The sequence below is a fragment of the Raphanus sativus genome, chromosome 2 (genome assembly GCF_000801105.2).
Source record: "Raphanus sativus cultivar WK10039 chromosome 2, ASM80110v3, whole genome shotgun sequence".
In the NCBI taxonomy this organism is placed as follows: domain Eukaryota; kingdom Viridiplantae; phylum Streptophyta; class Magnoliopsida; order Brassicales; family Brassicaceae; genus Raphanus; species Raphanus sativus.
The window spans coordinates 20,422,259-20,438,703 of record NC_079512.1 but is presented as its reverse complement, the minus strand read 5'-3'; the positions used below and the strand labels follow the sequence as shown (position 1 = coordinate 20,438,703).

Genomic DNA, 16,445 nt, shown 5'->3' with positions numbered 1-16,445 from the left:
TTTGTAACATTATTTTTTATTTTTTATTCGGTATTATTAATTTATAGTAATTTATTTAATACATTTTATTTTGTTTTCATTCTATTACTTACGAATATTTTCTCGAGTTATGTACAATAAATAACAATCTGAAATGGTTAAATAGAGAACTTTCTCCAAAATATATTTTTCTTTAATTTATACATTTTGCATATAATACATTTTTAAATGATTTATTTACATTATAGAAACTATATATGTTTAAGATAATTTATATTTACATGTTGTATTTTAAATAATATACTTTAAAATCTATCATTTTAATATTTTTAGGATTTCTAAGTAAAAATACTGTTTTTTAAAAATAATTACCCTATTATTTTCGTAAATTTTATATATAGTAGTATATATCATATTATTTTAGTAAATTTTATTGATATAGGATATTTTGGATGTTATGATATTAAGTTTTCTTTTTTTTTTTAATTAAAATTTCAAAATATTAGATTACTTTAATTTTTACAACATATATAGTTTGTTTTTTTTGTGGTGCATTTCAAAAATTTATTCTTATATATTTTCTAAAATTTAAAATATTATCTTTTTTTGTTTGAATATTTATTGACAAAATTGTATATTTTGTAAAGAAAACTTTATAAAATTACACAAATATTTTTAAGTCTAGGAGATTAAATGAATTTTGAACTTTTTTACTACATTGATACATTATTACATTATTTTATAAAAAGTATTTGAACTTTTGGAAATGTTTTCTATATTTGAACTTTTGGTATTGATTTTTTTTGCTTAATTGATTTTAAAAAAAAAATTCAACAGATTTTATTATCAAACTAGTATCATTCTAACTTTGTACCTCTGATCTTGAACGAAAAACCCCGCAGTTTTAAACCGTTAATATTGCTATGTCTGTGATCCAAATCAATCATCCATTTCTTAGAAAGTAAAAAAAAACCTGAATTGTCATTGATACACTTGTGATTGTTCATGTTGTTGTTTGTAATCTTTGGATACTGTAACTTTATTGTAGAACTCAGACTAGTAGTGAAGATTTCTCAGTGCACTGTTGCTTACAAAGGCTCACTAACTCTCTTGTATTATTTGATCAGGTGTGTTCCTGGGCTTATCTTCTAACTCACGTTACCAAATCATCAACGGACTTGAAGCAAGAACGGTCCAGTGATCTTCAGGGAGCTCCGGTTCTAATACAGATCCGGTTTAAATCCCACTGACTACTGAAGATAAAATTTAAAATATGACTTCTCCGCATCCAGTGATCCACCTTGGTTGGTGCCAACATACACCGGATTGTTTTTTTAAAAAAAGTTCCTTGAGCAGCCAAACGCAATATGACTTACTTGACTGTAACTGAAATTAGCACTGATCATTCATCAAATCTACATCATTTACTAGACTTTCGTATTAGTATTACATTGACCACTAGGTCTTGCAAAGATGTCCTAAACTTCATAATGTCCGGAAGAAGTATTATGAGGTGTAAACCATATTCTTAATCCCATGCAAAAGATGTTCAGACACTCCTTTGCAGCACAAGAGGCAAGGACAACCAACAACAAGAGAAAAAATATCAACTTTTATACTTACTTCCATGTGAATTTTAATCTACTTTTGAATACATATGCATCAGAAACCCCTACAGGCAGCAGCAGATGTAGCCTGTAGCCAGAAAAAAAAACAAAAAGAATTTTAAGTGGTGACTTAACTTACGCAAAAGCTACATCCACTCACGGCAACGACCGCATCTCCAGCCACCTCCGATGCAAGCAGATTCCTCCTCCCATGGAGAGCAATGGGAATGTATTGTCATATTACAAGTGTGGCATGTGAGATCAGGCCGTGGCTCCACATGCATACATATCTGACATGGAGTTGTATCGTCATAGAGAAATTCTCTGCACTGTTCCATTGACTCAACCTGAGTGTTTGGGTTTGTGTTATCCGTGTTCCCTGTCGCATCTTGGTCATAGCCATATCCATTGCACTGACCATCATCATCATCTGTTGTAAGTAACTCGGTCAGTGAAAAATAGGTTTGAGGTTCAAATTCCATGTCTTCGTAGTCAAACATTAGCTCTCCTTCAGCCATGTTGTTGTTGTTTTCAGATGCATTCCATTCCATGGCAGGTAACGTTGGCTCCATTTCTGGTTTCACAAAAGGATGTGACTCAGAATATGTTGAAAACTCGGTATAAGAAAGATTACTGTTCCCTTCTGTTGTGTCTTCACGTTTCATTTGCCTCCTAACTGGTAACTTTTGAGGTCTCAGCACAGAACCATCTCCTTTCCATTCCACATCCAAATCCTTAGGTGTGATTTGCTCGACTTTCGAAACTGACACCAAGAGAGGATCATCCTCTGGAACAAACGCATCTTCGAAAGTAAACGAGGGAGTAGAAGGTATGGAGTCTTTTGGTTCAGACATTCTTTCAGAATCAGAATCCATTCCTGTATTTCCTTTCCCATCTTTCTTGCGCTTGAAGGTTACGTTTTTCATCTGTTTCTGTTCCTTGAGCACAGGATCCATGTAAGGGCATTCTGGTGACCGTATACGACGGCATTTGCAACACTTGAACCCAGCGACTTCAGGAATTTTCGACTCTTCGAGCTTTATCGCTTCAATGTGATACCACTCTGCACACAGAAGCTGGGATTAGATATATATCTAAGAACAAAATGGCGGCGACAAATGAAATGTACGCTATTTAGAGTTGTTCTTACTGTCACAGCTTGTACAATGAATATATGTTAGACCAGGATTATAAGGCAGTTTGCAGATCCCGCAAATTGGTCCCGGATTCGGCTGATCAGATCGTCCAGCCAACAGAATATTTTGCTGTCTGAAGCTAACACATGTGTCTTCCAAGTTCTTCTTCCTCCATATAACTCCCCAAGACATTGTCTTGTGTTTACTCTTGGGCGCCATATTAGAATCAGGAGTGGTTTGTTTAGCTCCTGAAGGATTGTCGCGTGTGTTAGAAGATGGAAGCTGTTGAATAAGAGGCTTTAGCTGTGTCTTAATAATGACTGGAGTGACTGCGTTTTGATGTTGTCCATTGATCACAACAGAGGGTGTCGTCGGATGTCTGTGATTGATATTGGTTAGTGAACGAGCTCGGGCAAGGTAGCACCGTTTGCACGTTACGAGAATTTCAGCCTTCTCAGCTGTGTTTTGTGTACTCATAGTGCATCCTTTGTGACTGAAACCTGAAAGGCAACAGAAACAGGCAAAAACAAGTTCAGTTTGTATTCAGATACCAATAACTGGCGAAAGTTCTCCAACCTAAAATGCATAAATTTTACCTTGGCAAGCACTGCATGTTGTTGCATCCCTAAAGACATGTAGAGAACAGGAAACAAGAAGTTAATGATGTACACAAGTCTCTTTCTAACGATATCCTGTAAGGTGAAGAGCTATAAAGAGAGTACCTCAACAAAACATCAAGATGGCATGACGCACAAGAACACTTCTCCGTGTTGTCCCTCCTAGAGGCTAGATAACAAAATATGTTTGCTCGAGAAGCTTTCAGTTGCTTTTTCTGGAGCTTTGATATTCTTTTTGATGGCTTCTTGATAAAAGGCACATGCACCACCCTATGCAAACTTTCTTCGTATTCTTTGGTCAGATATAAGGGAACGCGTGCTTCAGCAAACCAAAACTTTTCGTTTCCATCTTCAGTTTTCTCGACTTCGATGACATTCTTCATGACACGAGACGGAAGGTGCTTTTGATTTCCAAAGGCAACTCCATACCTAACCTTGTTATCTATAATCTTTTTGTCGCATATACTAGCGTTCCTAAAAACAGTGGCCTCTGTCTCTGGACCTTTAACATCTTGCAGGTTTTGCTCTGGGCGTACAAGTTCACTCCATCTTATATTCGTATCCAGGTATCTAACCTGGCACAGATACAGTTGAAATTCAGGAAGACAGCAACGAGACAATCATTTGAAAAACCACTGATGATCGAAGACAAACCTGAAGAGCAAGCTGAGAAATGTTTTTGCTACTTTCAACTGCAGCTTTCCAAATTGACCGTCTGCTTCTTTTAGGAATGAAAGCGCCATCACCATAACTATATTCAGGGAACTTTTTCAGACCACCTAATGAAAAAACAAACAAATTAGCATCAGGCCGAGAGTAAAATCAAACAAGATATCCATGATAGAAGTATACTTTAAAGAAAAAAAAAAGCAAGACTACCAAAAGTAATTTTAGAAGTATATTTTCAGACCACCTAATGAAAAACAAACAAACTAGCATCATGCCGAGAGTTATATCCCTGGTAGAATTTTATAAAAAAAAGCATGACTAAACAAAACCAAAGCACAAAAACTTAGCCATACAAGATTACCTTGCCAAGCTGCTTTCCTTATCATTGGCTTCAACAAGACTGCCTTCAGGAGTATAACTTTTGATAACTTCCCCCCTCTCCACCAAGTAAAGCTATCATCATTAGAACCTTCTGCAGTAACTTCAGCCTGGTTCCTCTGTTTCCTCTTACCAGGTCCACGTTTCTGTGTAGCCCCAACAGTCACTGGAGCGCTTTGAAAAATAGAATGTTCTATCAGCCAATCATCCATTAGTTTAAGCCAATCGCTTGACAGAGAAATACTGCAAATATTTTCCTCAAGCTGCAAACAAGCAAAATTAACCATATCATGTCAATGATAAACGACAAATATAATGTAAACCATAGACCGTTAAACATATCTGAACAAGGCAAATGAAAAGAACAGTAATGCCTTAGAAAGAAAAACTTACTTCAAGCAGGAGGGCTTTCATCGCTTTGCATGTTGAGGCCTCCTCTACCTTCTTTCGCCACTGTTTCCTGAGGCTCTCACTGAGAAATGGTCCCGCAATGAGACCACGTAAACTTTCCTCTATGTACAGGATATAGGCTGCAATACTACAAAGCACCCCCTCCCCGTTCTTCAGAGGAAAAATGCCACTAAATATTTTCACAGCACTTTTGGTTGCCCCTGTTACAGCTGCATTCAGCATGCATCCTCTCTTACTTGCGGATGTGAGTTTGCAGGAATGACACCAGCCACACCTTTCCCTGGTAATTTCCTTCTTATCAGGACTTGGCCAGAAGAAACTTGAGGCAACTAACGAAAATGCTTTCACCTGTAGCAAGATGTGACTTGAGGCAGCTTTCTTGGCACTACTAAACTTGGGTTGATCAGGTTCATGGGTTTCCTCTGACAATAGGACAGCCAACGCAGCAGCAGCTGATGCAGCCAATTCTCCATTTGAGTAGTGATTAATGTACGCGTGAGGTTTAAATGATAAACCCTTGTGTGTAATGCCACCAGCAACGAAGTTCTTCCCCTGCGTTCCACTTGATCTACCTAAAACTGTACCGCCAGCATATCCTGAAGTAGATGCGCAGAGGCCAGACGCATTTTGAATATTATTTCTACTGGAACTTCTTGCATTATCAGGCTTAATCAGGTCTGCCACCTCATCTCCCCCTTCCTTTTGCATGTGAGCTAAATTAGCCTCCACTGCTCTTAAATGAGCGATCACGCCTCCAGGCAGATCCCAGTAATCTGAGATCGCTTTGCATATACAAAGATATTCCAGTCTATGGTTCGTTGCAGACAAAAGCACTAGTACAACTTTTGGAATGTCAGTGACACTGTAGTATTTGATATCTGCATCCGCATGTACAGAAATTTTAAGCCTGCGATATAAGGGACATAGATTAGAATTTAAAGATCAGCTCTATTTCGATAAATATTGAAAGAAAGTATCTGAAACAAGGCGACGAAAACCATACACTATTAAGTGGTTGCATGTACCCAAGAAGAGACGCCCATGTGGATCCACTCCAAAATCCACTGCTCCCCTGAGTGACGTTTTATGAGCAATCGTTGGCCCCATTTTGTTAATAGTGCATTCTGGACAATACCACGGCCCGTCTGGTATATACATTTTGACTACACCGATGCATCTTGAGTGATATGCTAAAGGGCATCCATCACAGCACAGCAACGTTCCATCCATGCCGCAGAGCCTACACTCATCACTATTTCCATCCAGATCTGAGCTAACTCCATTAGGACCACCATCAGTAACAAATTCACTATGCTCTTTCTCCTTGCGAGCTGAGGTTTTAGCAAATCTAGGGTGGACCCTTCTAGGTCCACTTTCAGGAAGATCAGCATTAACTCCATCAGGATCGTATCCAACTTCAGATTCTTCTCGAGTATCGATTTCAGTTCTGATATCTGCTACATCAAAGACGTCATCACATAGAATTTGCAGGATCTTCAACTTCATTACTACGGGTAAGGAATAGTATTCCTTCTCCAAAACATATTCAGAAAAGACACTCCACTGAGGCCCTCTTGCATGTCCCATGGCAGAAAAGTACTGAACCAAATAAACAGGCCACGTTAGGGCATCGAGCAAGCTCCAATCAACGCACCTGCAGATGGCAACGCAACAAAATCTCGGAATTGTTATCCATTAAGATATGGAAGATCCTAAAACAAGCTCCACCGAAACTATGAATAAAAGGCTTATTTTGCAGTCCTTCTTCGGCCATATGACTTTTTCTCCATATATTATTGAAGGTTTGTTGCATGTATGCATACATAAGAAAAAAAAAACGAAAAGGAAAAACAAAAACAATTCATGAGGTTGAAAAATTTCAAGGTCAGATACCCAACAAAGTGATCACCGGTTTCACAAAAAAGGATTAATGCACTGGATTACTATGGATATGTGGGATAATAACTTATAACCCCACTGGAAAAGCAATACATCTGTTGAAAAACGAGTTGTATGCGCTTACCTCAAGCAGTTTGAAGCCACTTCACACTCCTGTGAGGAGAGTCCCTCAAGATGAACCTTCAGTGCCCTCATCAAGGCAACATGAATAGCATCGAGCAAAGAATTTGGACCTAAGAAATTCAAGGCTCCCACGAAATCATCCAATCCAAAAGGGTAGATATATAGCTGAACACTAAACGATCTTAAGAACCCATATACAGATAACAGATGCACCACAGCTTCCTCAGGGATACCAAATGTTCCTGATGAACAAGGCAAATCCACTGGAGGCACTGTAACAAGAGGAGAGATATCTGGATCTCTAATATCTTCACACTCATCTGCACCAGAACCTGAGCTACTACTAGTACATGTAGGCACCTCCACTTCATTTACTTTATTCTCCTGGTTAACTGTTTTCTTCTTCTCTTCCTTCTTCACTATAAGATCATCGAGTTTACATCTCCTACTACGCAATTCATCATCAAAATAACCATCCTCAATAATCAACTGGCGAAGATGGCAAGTTCTCAAATCCTCAAAACCACCATCCTCATAATCAACTCTGTACAACCCAGAACTGTAGGAAACTACTTTCCCAAGAGAGATTCTACCATCATCAAACTCTTTCAACACATAGCTACCGAGTAGGGATGTGGAAACTGCCGGATTGATCTCCAGAACCGGTCTCTTCCTTCGGTTAGAGACGCCGTTCTGAGCATCTGCCCTTGGGCGTTTCCTTGGTCTACCTCTAGGTCTAGCCACCTTCCCTTCCATCAATCTCCGGATCTAAAAATCAATCCTCAATCCCTAATGATTCCAGAATGCTCAACTCCTTTGCCAGATCAAAATCTGAGATCCACGAAACTCGCTGCGAAATCGAAGATCAAGCCGGAGAGATCAAAACCATGATCCAGTAGCTCCTTTACCGATAAATCAAAAAAAAATTAGGGTTGCGAAAGAGAGAGTTGCAATGAGAATTGAGAAGGCAGAAGAGGACGGGAGGTTGTGAGTTATTTATAGGGCTTCTTTATTAAATAACCAAAAAAAAAATAACCAATAAAAAAAATAATTAGATTTTACGAGAGAGAGAGTAGAGAGACCTACGAAAAAAAAAAAGAGAGAGACTAGAGAGATACGAAGAGAAAATAGGAGAGTAGAGAAGGCAAATTTTGAAATCTGCTGAATAAAAACTGTGGAATAGTTTTCTAAACAATTGGATGAATTTTAGGAATAGCGAAATATAATTTTTTAAAAAAAATTTAATACATTATTTAATCTATTGAAAGTTAATAATATGAATAACTAGCTATTACTATAACAAAAATCCCAATTAAATTTAATCAAAACATTTATTTTATCTTAATTATTTATCTTATTCTAAATACATTATAATAATATATTAACATATACATTAAAAATTAAGTTATACATTTATATTAATATTCCATAATTATTTATAATTAACTAATATTTATTGAATATCTTAAAATATTGTTTTCATATAATTAAACAATATGAAAAAGTTGATTCCATAAATAAGCCACAAACCTTCACTTTTTCACCTAATGAAAGTTCTTTTGTATTTTTTTCAGCGAGAACACAAGACTTGTGTTTTGTGTGTTTATGTTATATTCTGCAAAAAAAATTTTATTGGTGAAATTTTGCGTTTTTGCTTTTTTAAACGTCATTCCGCCATTCCACAAGTTACCAATCACAGCCTTAGTGAATTATAATTTTTAAGGTTATTAGACTTAATTTCCCTTATTTATAATTATTTATAAGGGAGAGAGTTTTACAACTAATCTTTTTAACCTTAATCTCTATGACGCCGTTTTGGATCTTCAAATTATTGGAATATTGCGTTTAAAAAGATTGGTTTCGAAGAAATTTCACATTTTTTATCATTAATTACATTTTTGATATAGATAAACTTAAAATAAGAATATTTGATTATTCCATAGACCAGAGATTTTTCTCGCAAATTAAAGATTATCTTCTTCATTAGACGAATATAGAATAGAGAAAAAATCTTCAATATTTTTAAAATATTTGTATTAGACAATACAATACAACAAATTTTTAAGCAAAGAAGTAGAAGAAACTCAAACTAAGAAGAAGATACTCAAGACAACAATGAGTCTGCTAAGAAATCAAAACACTTTGTTTGAACCTGAAGCGACAACCCTATTTTGATACCTTTCTCATCTTCAATCCAGCATTATTACTCGACAACTGAAGGAAATGGATTGAACGTGATGCATCCTCATTCTGCTTATTCTTGCTTCCATGCTAGAAAGGAGCTCTCTAGTATTGATTGTACCTGTAAATGAATAGAAACATATAAACACCATTATGAGTAGTTTTCATAAATTTTATTGTGTTTGTGGTTAGGTAATTTGTTGGTGAGATTATAAGATCCATATGTCAAAGCAATAAAATTGTCATTAGAAGTGAGAATAAGAAGCTAAAACATGCCAACCATATAAGGCCCGACTAGCATATAACATATTTTAGAACACTTGTTACTGAAACTACCACTGACCATTCGTCTCTTGTGTACATTATCTACTACATACCTCGTACTATGTTATTACATCTTATACATGTACTAAACTTCATAATATGTTGGGAAGCATTAACGTGTAAAACATCGTCTCAATCCCAAGCAGAAAGATGTTCAGACACTCTTTTGCAGCACAAGGCAGGGACAAGCAACAATAAAAGAATACGAGCGTTATATACCACTATAAAGAGAACTAGTTACTTTCATGTGAATTTAATTTACTTCTTTTGACAACGCATTCTTTGTATTCGTCAAAAAAGCCCTACAAGAAGCAGCACATGGGGCCTAGCTTTTAGCCAGAACTTAGAAACAAAAACAAGAAGAATTTTAAGTGGTGACTTAAACTTACGCAAAAGCTACATCCACTCACGGCAACGACCGCATCTCCAGCTACCTCCGGCGCAAGCAGATTCCTCCTCCCATGGAGAGCAATGGGAATGTATTGTCATATTACAAGTGTGGCATGTGAGATCAGGCCCTGGCTCCACATGCATACATATCTGACATGGAGTTGTATCGTCATAGAGAAATTCTCTGCACTGTTCAATTGTCTCAACCTGATTGTTTGGGTTTGTGTTCGCATCTTTGTCATAGCCATATCCATTGCACTGGCCATCATCATCTGTTGTAAGTAACTCGGTCAGTGAAAAATAGGTTTGAGGTTCAAATTCCATGTCTTCGTAGTCAAACATTAGCTCTCCTTCAGCCATGTTGTTGTTGTTTTCAGATGCATTCCATTCCATGGCAGGCAACGTTGGCTCCATTTCTGGTTTCACAAAAGGATGTGACTCAGAATATGTTGAAAACTCGGTATAAGAAAGATTACTGTTCCCTTCTGTTGTGTCTTCACGTTTCATTTGCCTCCTAACAGGTAGCTTTTGAGGTCTCGGCACAGAACCATCTCCTTTCCATTCCACATCCAAATCCTTAGGTGTGATTTGCTCGACTTTCGAAACTGACACCAAGAGAGGATAATCCTCTGGAACAAACGCATCTTCGGAGGTAAACGAAGGAGTAGAGGGTATGGAGTCTTTTGGTTCAGAATCAGAATCCATTCCTGTATTTCCTTTCCCATGTTTCTTGCACTTGAAGGATACGTTTTTCATCTGTTTCTGTTCCTTGAGTACAGGATCCATGTAAGGGCATTCTGGTGACCGTATACGACGGCATTTGCAACACTTGAACCCAGCAACTTCAGGGATTTTCGACTCCTCGAGCTTAATCGCTTCGATGTGATACCACTCTGCACACAGACTCTAGGATTAGATTATATTATAAGAACAAAGTGGCGGCGACAATGAAATGTAGGCTATTTAGAGTTGTTCTTACTGTCACAAATTGTGCAATGAATATATGTTAGAGCAGGATTATAAGGCAGTTTGCAGATCCCGCAAATTGGTCCCGGATTCGGCTGATCAGATCGTCCAGCCAACAGAATATTTTGCTGTCTGAAGCTAACACATGTGTCTTCCAAGTTCTTCTTCCTCCATATGATTCCCCAAGACAGTGTCTTGTGTTTACTCTTGGGCGCCATATTAGAATCAGGAGTGGTTTGTTTAGCTCCTGAAGCATTGTCGCGTGTACTGGAAGATGGAAGCTGCTGAATCAGAGGCTTTATCTGTGTCTTAATAATGACTGGAGTGACTGCGTTTTGATGTTGTCCATTGATCACAACAGAGGGTGTCGTTGGATGTCTGTGATTGATATTGGTTAGTGAACGAGCTCTGGCAAGGTGGCACCGTTTGCACGTTACAAGAACATCAACCTTCTCAGCTGTGTGTTGTGTATTCATAGTACAACCCTTGTGACAGAAACCTGAAAGGTAAGCTAGTTCAGTGTGTATTCAGATACCAACCTAAGTTGCATAAATTATAATAGCCAGCAGGCGACTTTTACCTCCGCAAGCACTGCAGATTGTTGCATCCCTAAAGACATGTATAGAACAGGAACAAGAAGTTAAATCATGTACACAAGTCTCTTCCGAACGATATCCTAAAATGTGAAGAGAGCTATAAAGAGAGTACCTCAACAAAACATCAAGATGGCATGACGCACAAGAACACTTCTCCGTGTTGTCCCTCCTAGAGGCTAGATAACAAAATATGTTTGCTCGAGAAGCTTTCAGTTGCTTTTTCTGGAGCTTTGATATTCTTTTTGCTGGCTTCTTGATAAAAGGCACATGCACCACCCTATGCAAACTTTCTTCGTATTCTTTGGTCAGATATAAGGGAACGCGTGCTTCAGCAAACCAAAACTTTTCGTTTCCATCTTCAGTTTTCTCGACTTCGATGACATTCTTCATGACACGAGACGGAAGGTGCTTTTGATTTCCAAAAGCAACTCCATATCTAACCTTGTTATCTGTAATCATTTTGTCACGTATGCTAGCGTTCCTAAAAACAGTGGCCTCTGTCTCTGGACCTTTAACATCTTGCAGGTTTTGCTCTGGGCGTACAAGTTCACTCCATCTTATATTCGTATCCAGGTATCTAACCTGGCCCATATTCAGTTCAAATTCAGGGGGACAGCAAACATAGAGACATAATCATTTGAAAAACCATTGATAATGGAAGACATACCTGAAGAGCAAGCTGAGAAATGTTTTTGCTACTTTCAACTGCAGCTTTCCAAATTGACCGTCTGCTTCTTTTAGGAATGTAAGAACCATCACCATAATTAAATTCAGGAAACTTTTTCAGACCACCTAATGAAAAACAAACTAATTAGCATCATGCTGAGAGTTATATCCCTGGTAGAATTTTATAAAAAAAAACAGCATGACTAAACAAAACCCAATAACAAAAACTTAGCCATACAAGATTACCTTGCCAAGCTGCTTTCCTTATCATTGGCTTCAACAAGACTGCCTTCAGGAGTATAACTTTTGATAACTTCCCCCCTCTCCACCAAGTAAAGCTATCATCATTAGAACCTTCTGCAGTAACTTCAGCCTGGTTCCTCTGTTTCCTCTTACCAGGTCCACGTTTCTGTGTAGCCCCAACAGTCACTGGAGCGCTTTGAAAAATAGAATGTTCTATCAGCCAATCATCCATTAGTTTAAGCCAATCGCTTGACAGAGAAATACTGCAAATATTTTCCTCAAGCTGCAAACAAGCAAAATTAACCATATCATGTCAATGATAAACGATATATATAATGTAAACCATAGACCGTTAAACATATCTGAACAAGGCAAATGAAAAGAACAGTAATGCCTTAGAAAGAAAAACTTACTTCAAGCAGGAGGGCTTTCATCGCTTTGCATGTTGAGGCCTCCTCTACCTTCTTTCGCCACTGTTTCCTGAGGCTCTCACTGAGAAATGGTCCCGCAATGAGACCACGTAAACTTTCCTCTATGTACAGGATATAGGCTGCAATACTACAAAGCACTCCCTCCCCGTTCTTCAGAGGAAAAATGCCACTAAATATTTTCATAGCACTTTTGGTTGCCCCTGTTACAGCTGCATTCAGCATGCATCCTCTCTTACTTGCGGATGTGAGTTTGCAGGAATGACACCAGCCACACCTTTCCCTGGTAATTTCCTTCTTATCAGGACTTGGCCAGAAGAAACTTGAGGCAACTAACGAAAATGCTTTCACCTGTAGCAAGATGTGACTTGAGGCAGCTTTCTTGGCATTACTAAACTTGGGTTGATCAGGTTCATGGGTTTCCTCTGACAATAGGACAGCCAACGCAGCAGCAGCTGATGTAGCCAATTCTCCATTTGAGTAGTGATTAATGTATGCATGAGGTTTAAATGATAAACCCTTGTGTGTAATGCCACCAGCAACGTTCTTCCCCTGTGTTCCACTTGCTTTACCTAGAACAGGCCCGCCAGCATGTCCTGAAGTAGATGCGCAGAGGCCAAACGCATTTTGAATATTATTTCTACTGGAACTACTTGCATTATCGGGCTTAATCAGGTCTGACGACACCTCATCTCCCCCTTCTTTTTGCATGTGAGCTAAATTAGCCTCCACTGCTCTTAGATGAGAGATCACACCTCCAGGCAGATCCCAGTATTCTGAGATCGCTTTGCATATACACAGATATTCCAGTCTATGGTTCGTTGCAGACAAAAGCACCAGTACAACTTTTGGAATGTCAGTGACAGTGTAGTATTTGACATCTGCATCCGCATGTACAGAAATTTTAAGCCTGCGATATAAGGGACATAGATTAGAATTGAAAGATCAGCTCTATTTCCATAAATATTGAAAGAAAGTATCTGAAACAAAGCGACAAAAACATACACTATTAAGTGGTTGCATGTACCCAAGAAGAGCCGCCCATGTGGATCCACTCCAAAATCCACTGCTCCCCTGAGTGACGTTTTATGAGCAATCGTTGGCCCCATTTTGTTAATAGTGCATTCTGGACAATACCACGGCCCGTCTGGTATATACATTTTGAGTACACCGATGCATCTTGAGTGATATGCTAAAGGGCATCCATCACAGCACAGCAACGTTCCATCCATGCCGCAGAGCCTACATTCATCACTGTTTCCATCCAGATCTGAGCTAACTCCATTAGGACCACCATCAGTAACAAATTCACTATGCTCTTTCTCCTTGCGAGCTGAGGTTTTAGCAAATCTAGGGTGGACCCTTCTAGGTCCACTTTCAGGAAGATCAGCATTAACTCCATCAGGATCGTATCCAACTTCAGATTCTTCTCGAGTATCGATCTCAGCTCTTATATCTGCTACATCAAAGACGTCATCACACAGAATTTGCAGGATCTTCAACTTCATCACTACGGGTAAGGAATAATACTCTTTCTCCACAGCAAATTCAGAAAAGACACTCCACTGAGGCCCACTTGCATGTCCCATGGCAGAAAAGTACTGAACCAAATAAACAGGCCAAGTTAGCGCATCGAGCAAGCTCCAATCAATGCACCTGCAGATGGCAATGCAACAAAATCTCCGAATTGTTATCCACTAATATGGGAGACTATGAATAAGAGGCTTATTTTGCAGTTCGTCTACATACTACACTACAGCCATATGGCGTTTACTCCCATCTGTTATAAAAGGCTTGTTGCATGTATGCACACATAATAAAAGAAGAAAAAACAAAAATTTAAGTTCAGATACCCAAGAAAGTAATCTGCGGTTTCAGAAAGAAAAAAAATGATGAATGCCCTGGAATTACTATGCATAAGGGATAGTTAACTTAAAACAACACATCTGTTGAAAAAGAACTCTAAGGAACAAGAGTTGTATGTGCTTACCTCAAGCAATTAGAAGCCAGTTCACACTCCTGTGAGGAGAGTCTCTCAAGATGAACCTTAAGTGCCCGCAACAAGGAAACATGAACAGCATCAAGCAAAGAATTTGGTCCTAAGAAATTCAAAGCTCCCACGAAATCATCCAATCCAAAAGGGTAGATATATAGCTGAACGCTGAATGATCTTAAGAACCCATATACAGATAACAGATGCACCACAGCCTCCTCAGGGATACCGAATGTTCCTGATGACCAAGGCAAATCCACTGGAGGAACTTGAACAAGAGGAGACATAGTTTCAATATCTTTACACTCATCTTCAACTTCTGCACCAGAACCTGAGCTACTACTAGTACATGTAGGCACCTCAACTTCATTTACCTGATTGTCCTGCTTAACTGTCTTCTTCTTTTCTTCCTTCTCTATTACAAGATCATCGAGTTTGCATCTTCTACTACGTAACTCATCGTCAAAGTAACCATCCCCAACAATCAACTGGCGAAGATGGCAAGTTCTCAAATCCTCAAACCCACCATCCTCATACTCAACTCTGTACAACCCAGAACTGTAGGAAACTACTTTCCCAAGAGAAACTCTACTACCATCAAACTCTTTCAACACATAGCTACCAAGTAAGGATCTGGGTACTGCTGGATTGATCTCCAGAACCGGTCTCTTCCCTCGTTTAGACAACCTATTCTGATCCTCTGGCCTAGGGCGTTTCCTAGGTCTACCTCTAGGTCTAGCCACCTTCCCTTCCATCAATCCCCAGATCTAAAAATCAATCTTCAATCCCTAATGATTCCAGAAAGCTCAATTCTTTTGCCAGATCAAAACCTAAGATCCACGAAACTCACTGCAAAATCAAAGATCAAAACCATGAACCAGCGACCAAAAAAAGAGCTCCTTTACCGATAAATCTGAAATCTTCAATTTGATGGTGAGACCTTGCTAGAGTCTGATAACCGCCGCCATTAATGATGCAATTAGAGAGCTTTCGTAGAGAGATAAAAAATGGTCAGGGGAAAAAGATGAGAGCTTTCTCGATCGTGTCGAGAGAGAGGGAGAGAGACGAATGGCTCTCCACTGCGCTTCGCACTTCTGAGTTTTGTGGTCTATTGTGAAACGAGTTACAAACTCGGCAATCGGGTTGCCCGGATCCAGACCCGCTTAAATATCTTTAAACGTCGTCGTTTAAGTTTTTTATCCAATACCTTAACGCTAAATATCTAAAACGTCGTCGTTTTAAGTGTTTTCATCCACTACCATAAGGATATAATGGCGGGAATTTTGGATACTGGAGTCACCCGTCGCTAACTGTTTGATTGATTTACTTCCCATGTGATGGACTGCAGCTCAAGTCATTTGCCCAATTATTTATATATTATTGTAATAGAGTGGATCTTATATGTGAAAATTCTTTTTTTTTCCCTCATATTTAGGCAGAGTTTACGGTTTAGCAATTGGCGACTAGAAAGCGACCTATAAGTTCCAAGGTAGTAAAAAATTGCTTAATATATATGCATCTTAAACATGACTCCATGCTTGTCAAGGTTGTTATTTCCTGTTTGATGCTTTGGAAATAGGATATGGTTATGCTGTTCCTGCTTCGTTGCTTCATATTAAACAAGTTCAGGAATCTGAATCAAGATGCAGACGGAGATGAAAATGAGCAGTGTATCAGCGATGGTGATCTTGCAATTTCCAAGACTGCTTGAATCGTATATTCCACATTATAAAATTTATTTGGCAAAATACTATCTGTTTATGTCACTAGCAAGGGAACTTGTTGTCTACATGAACTCTTTCACTGGTGATGCTACAATATACTTTCCTAGCCCACTTC

The 16,445-nt window shown here is 38.6% G+C and overlaps 2 protein-coding genes across 6 annotated transcripts; both read right to left on the bottom strand.

Moving 5' to 3' along the window:
- Positions 1–1,572: 1,572 nt before the first annotated feature.
- LOC130494402 (DDT domain-containing protein PTM-like) lies at positions 1,573–7,791 on the bottom strand. The gene is made up of 9 exons (XM_018614411.2): positions 6,821–7,791; positions 5,801–6,451; positions 4,780–5,704; positions 4,370–4,649; positions 3,994–4,118; positions 3,445–3,914; positions 3,319–3,347; positions 2,737–3,222; positions 1,573–2,649 (listed from the first exon to the last, which is right to left on the bottom strand). The coding sequence occupies exons 1-9, from the start codon at positions 7,573–7,575 to the stop codon at positions 1,733–1,735; spliced, it is 4,638 nt and encodes a 1,545-aa protein (XP_018469913.2). The 5' UTR covers positions 7,576–7,791; the 3' UTR covers positions 1,573–1,732.
- Positions 7,792–8,815: 1,024 nt separating this feature from the next.
- On the bottom strand, positions 8,816–15,709 carry LOC108841652 (DDT domain-containing protein PTM). Of its 5 annotated transcripts, none has more exons than XM_057002544.1 (10): positions 14,604–15,709; positions 13,619–14,269; positions 12,599–13,523; positions 12,189–12,468; positions 11,944–12,068; positions 11,389–11,858; positions 11,261–11,289; positions 10,694–11,179; positions 9,714–10,607; positions 8,816–9,121 (listed from the first exon to the last, which is right to left on the bottom strand). In XM_057002544.1, the coding sequence occupies exons 1-9, from the start codon at positions 15,359–15,361 to the stop codon at positions 9,721–9,723; spliced, it is 4,611 nt and encodes a 1,536-aa protein (XP_056858524.1). In that variant the 5' UTR covers positions 15,362–15,709; the 3' UTR covers positions 8,816–9,121; positions 9,714–9,720. The 5 variants fall into 5 exon arrangements, with proteins under 5 accessions (XP_056858524.1, XP_056858523.1, XP_018469910.2 ...); XM_057002543.1 differs by lacking the exon at positions 8,816–9,121 and adding an exon at positions 9,387–9,626; XM_018614408.2 differs by lacking the exon at positions 8,816–9,121 and having other exon boundaries at positions 9,387–10,607; positions 14,604–15,455; positions 15,547–15,709.
- Between the last annotated feature and the right edge of the window lie 736 nt (positions 15,710–16,445).

Excerpts from the sequence above, each read along its gene's own strand:
- LOC130494402 (XM_018614411.2), bottom strand. The coding sequence starts at position 7,575 with ATGGAAGGGAAGGTGGCTAGACCTAGAGGTAGACCAAGGAAACGCCCA. Across the intron at positions 5,705-5,800 it reads ACATGCAACCACTTAATAGT|GCTTAAAATTTCTGTACATG; the intron begins GTATGGTTTTCG and ends CTTATATCGCAG. Across the intron at positions 3,915-3,993 it reads TTTCTCAGCTTGCTCTTCAG|GTTAGATACCTGGATACGAA; the intron begins GTTTGTCTTCGA and ends TATCTGTGCCAG.
- LOC108841652 (XM_057002544.1), bottom strand. The coding sequence starts at position 15,361 with ATGGAAGGGAAGGTGGCTAGACCTAGAGGTAGACCTAGGAAACGCCCT. Across the intron at positions 12,469-12,598 it reads TGAAAGCCCTCCTGCTTGAA|CTTGAGGAAAATATTTGCAG; the intron begins GTAAGTTTTTCT and ends GCTTGTTTGCAG. Across the intron at positions 10,608-10,693 it reads TCATTGCACAATTTGTGACA|AGTGGTATCACATCGAAGCG; the intron begins GTAAGAACAACT and ends GTCTGTGTGCAG.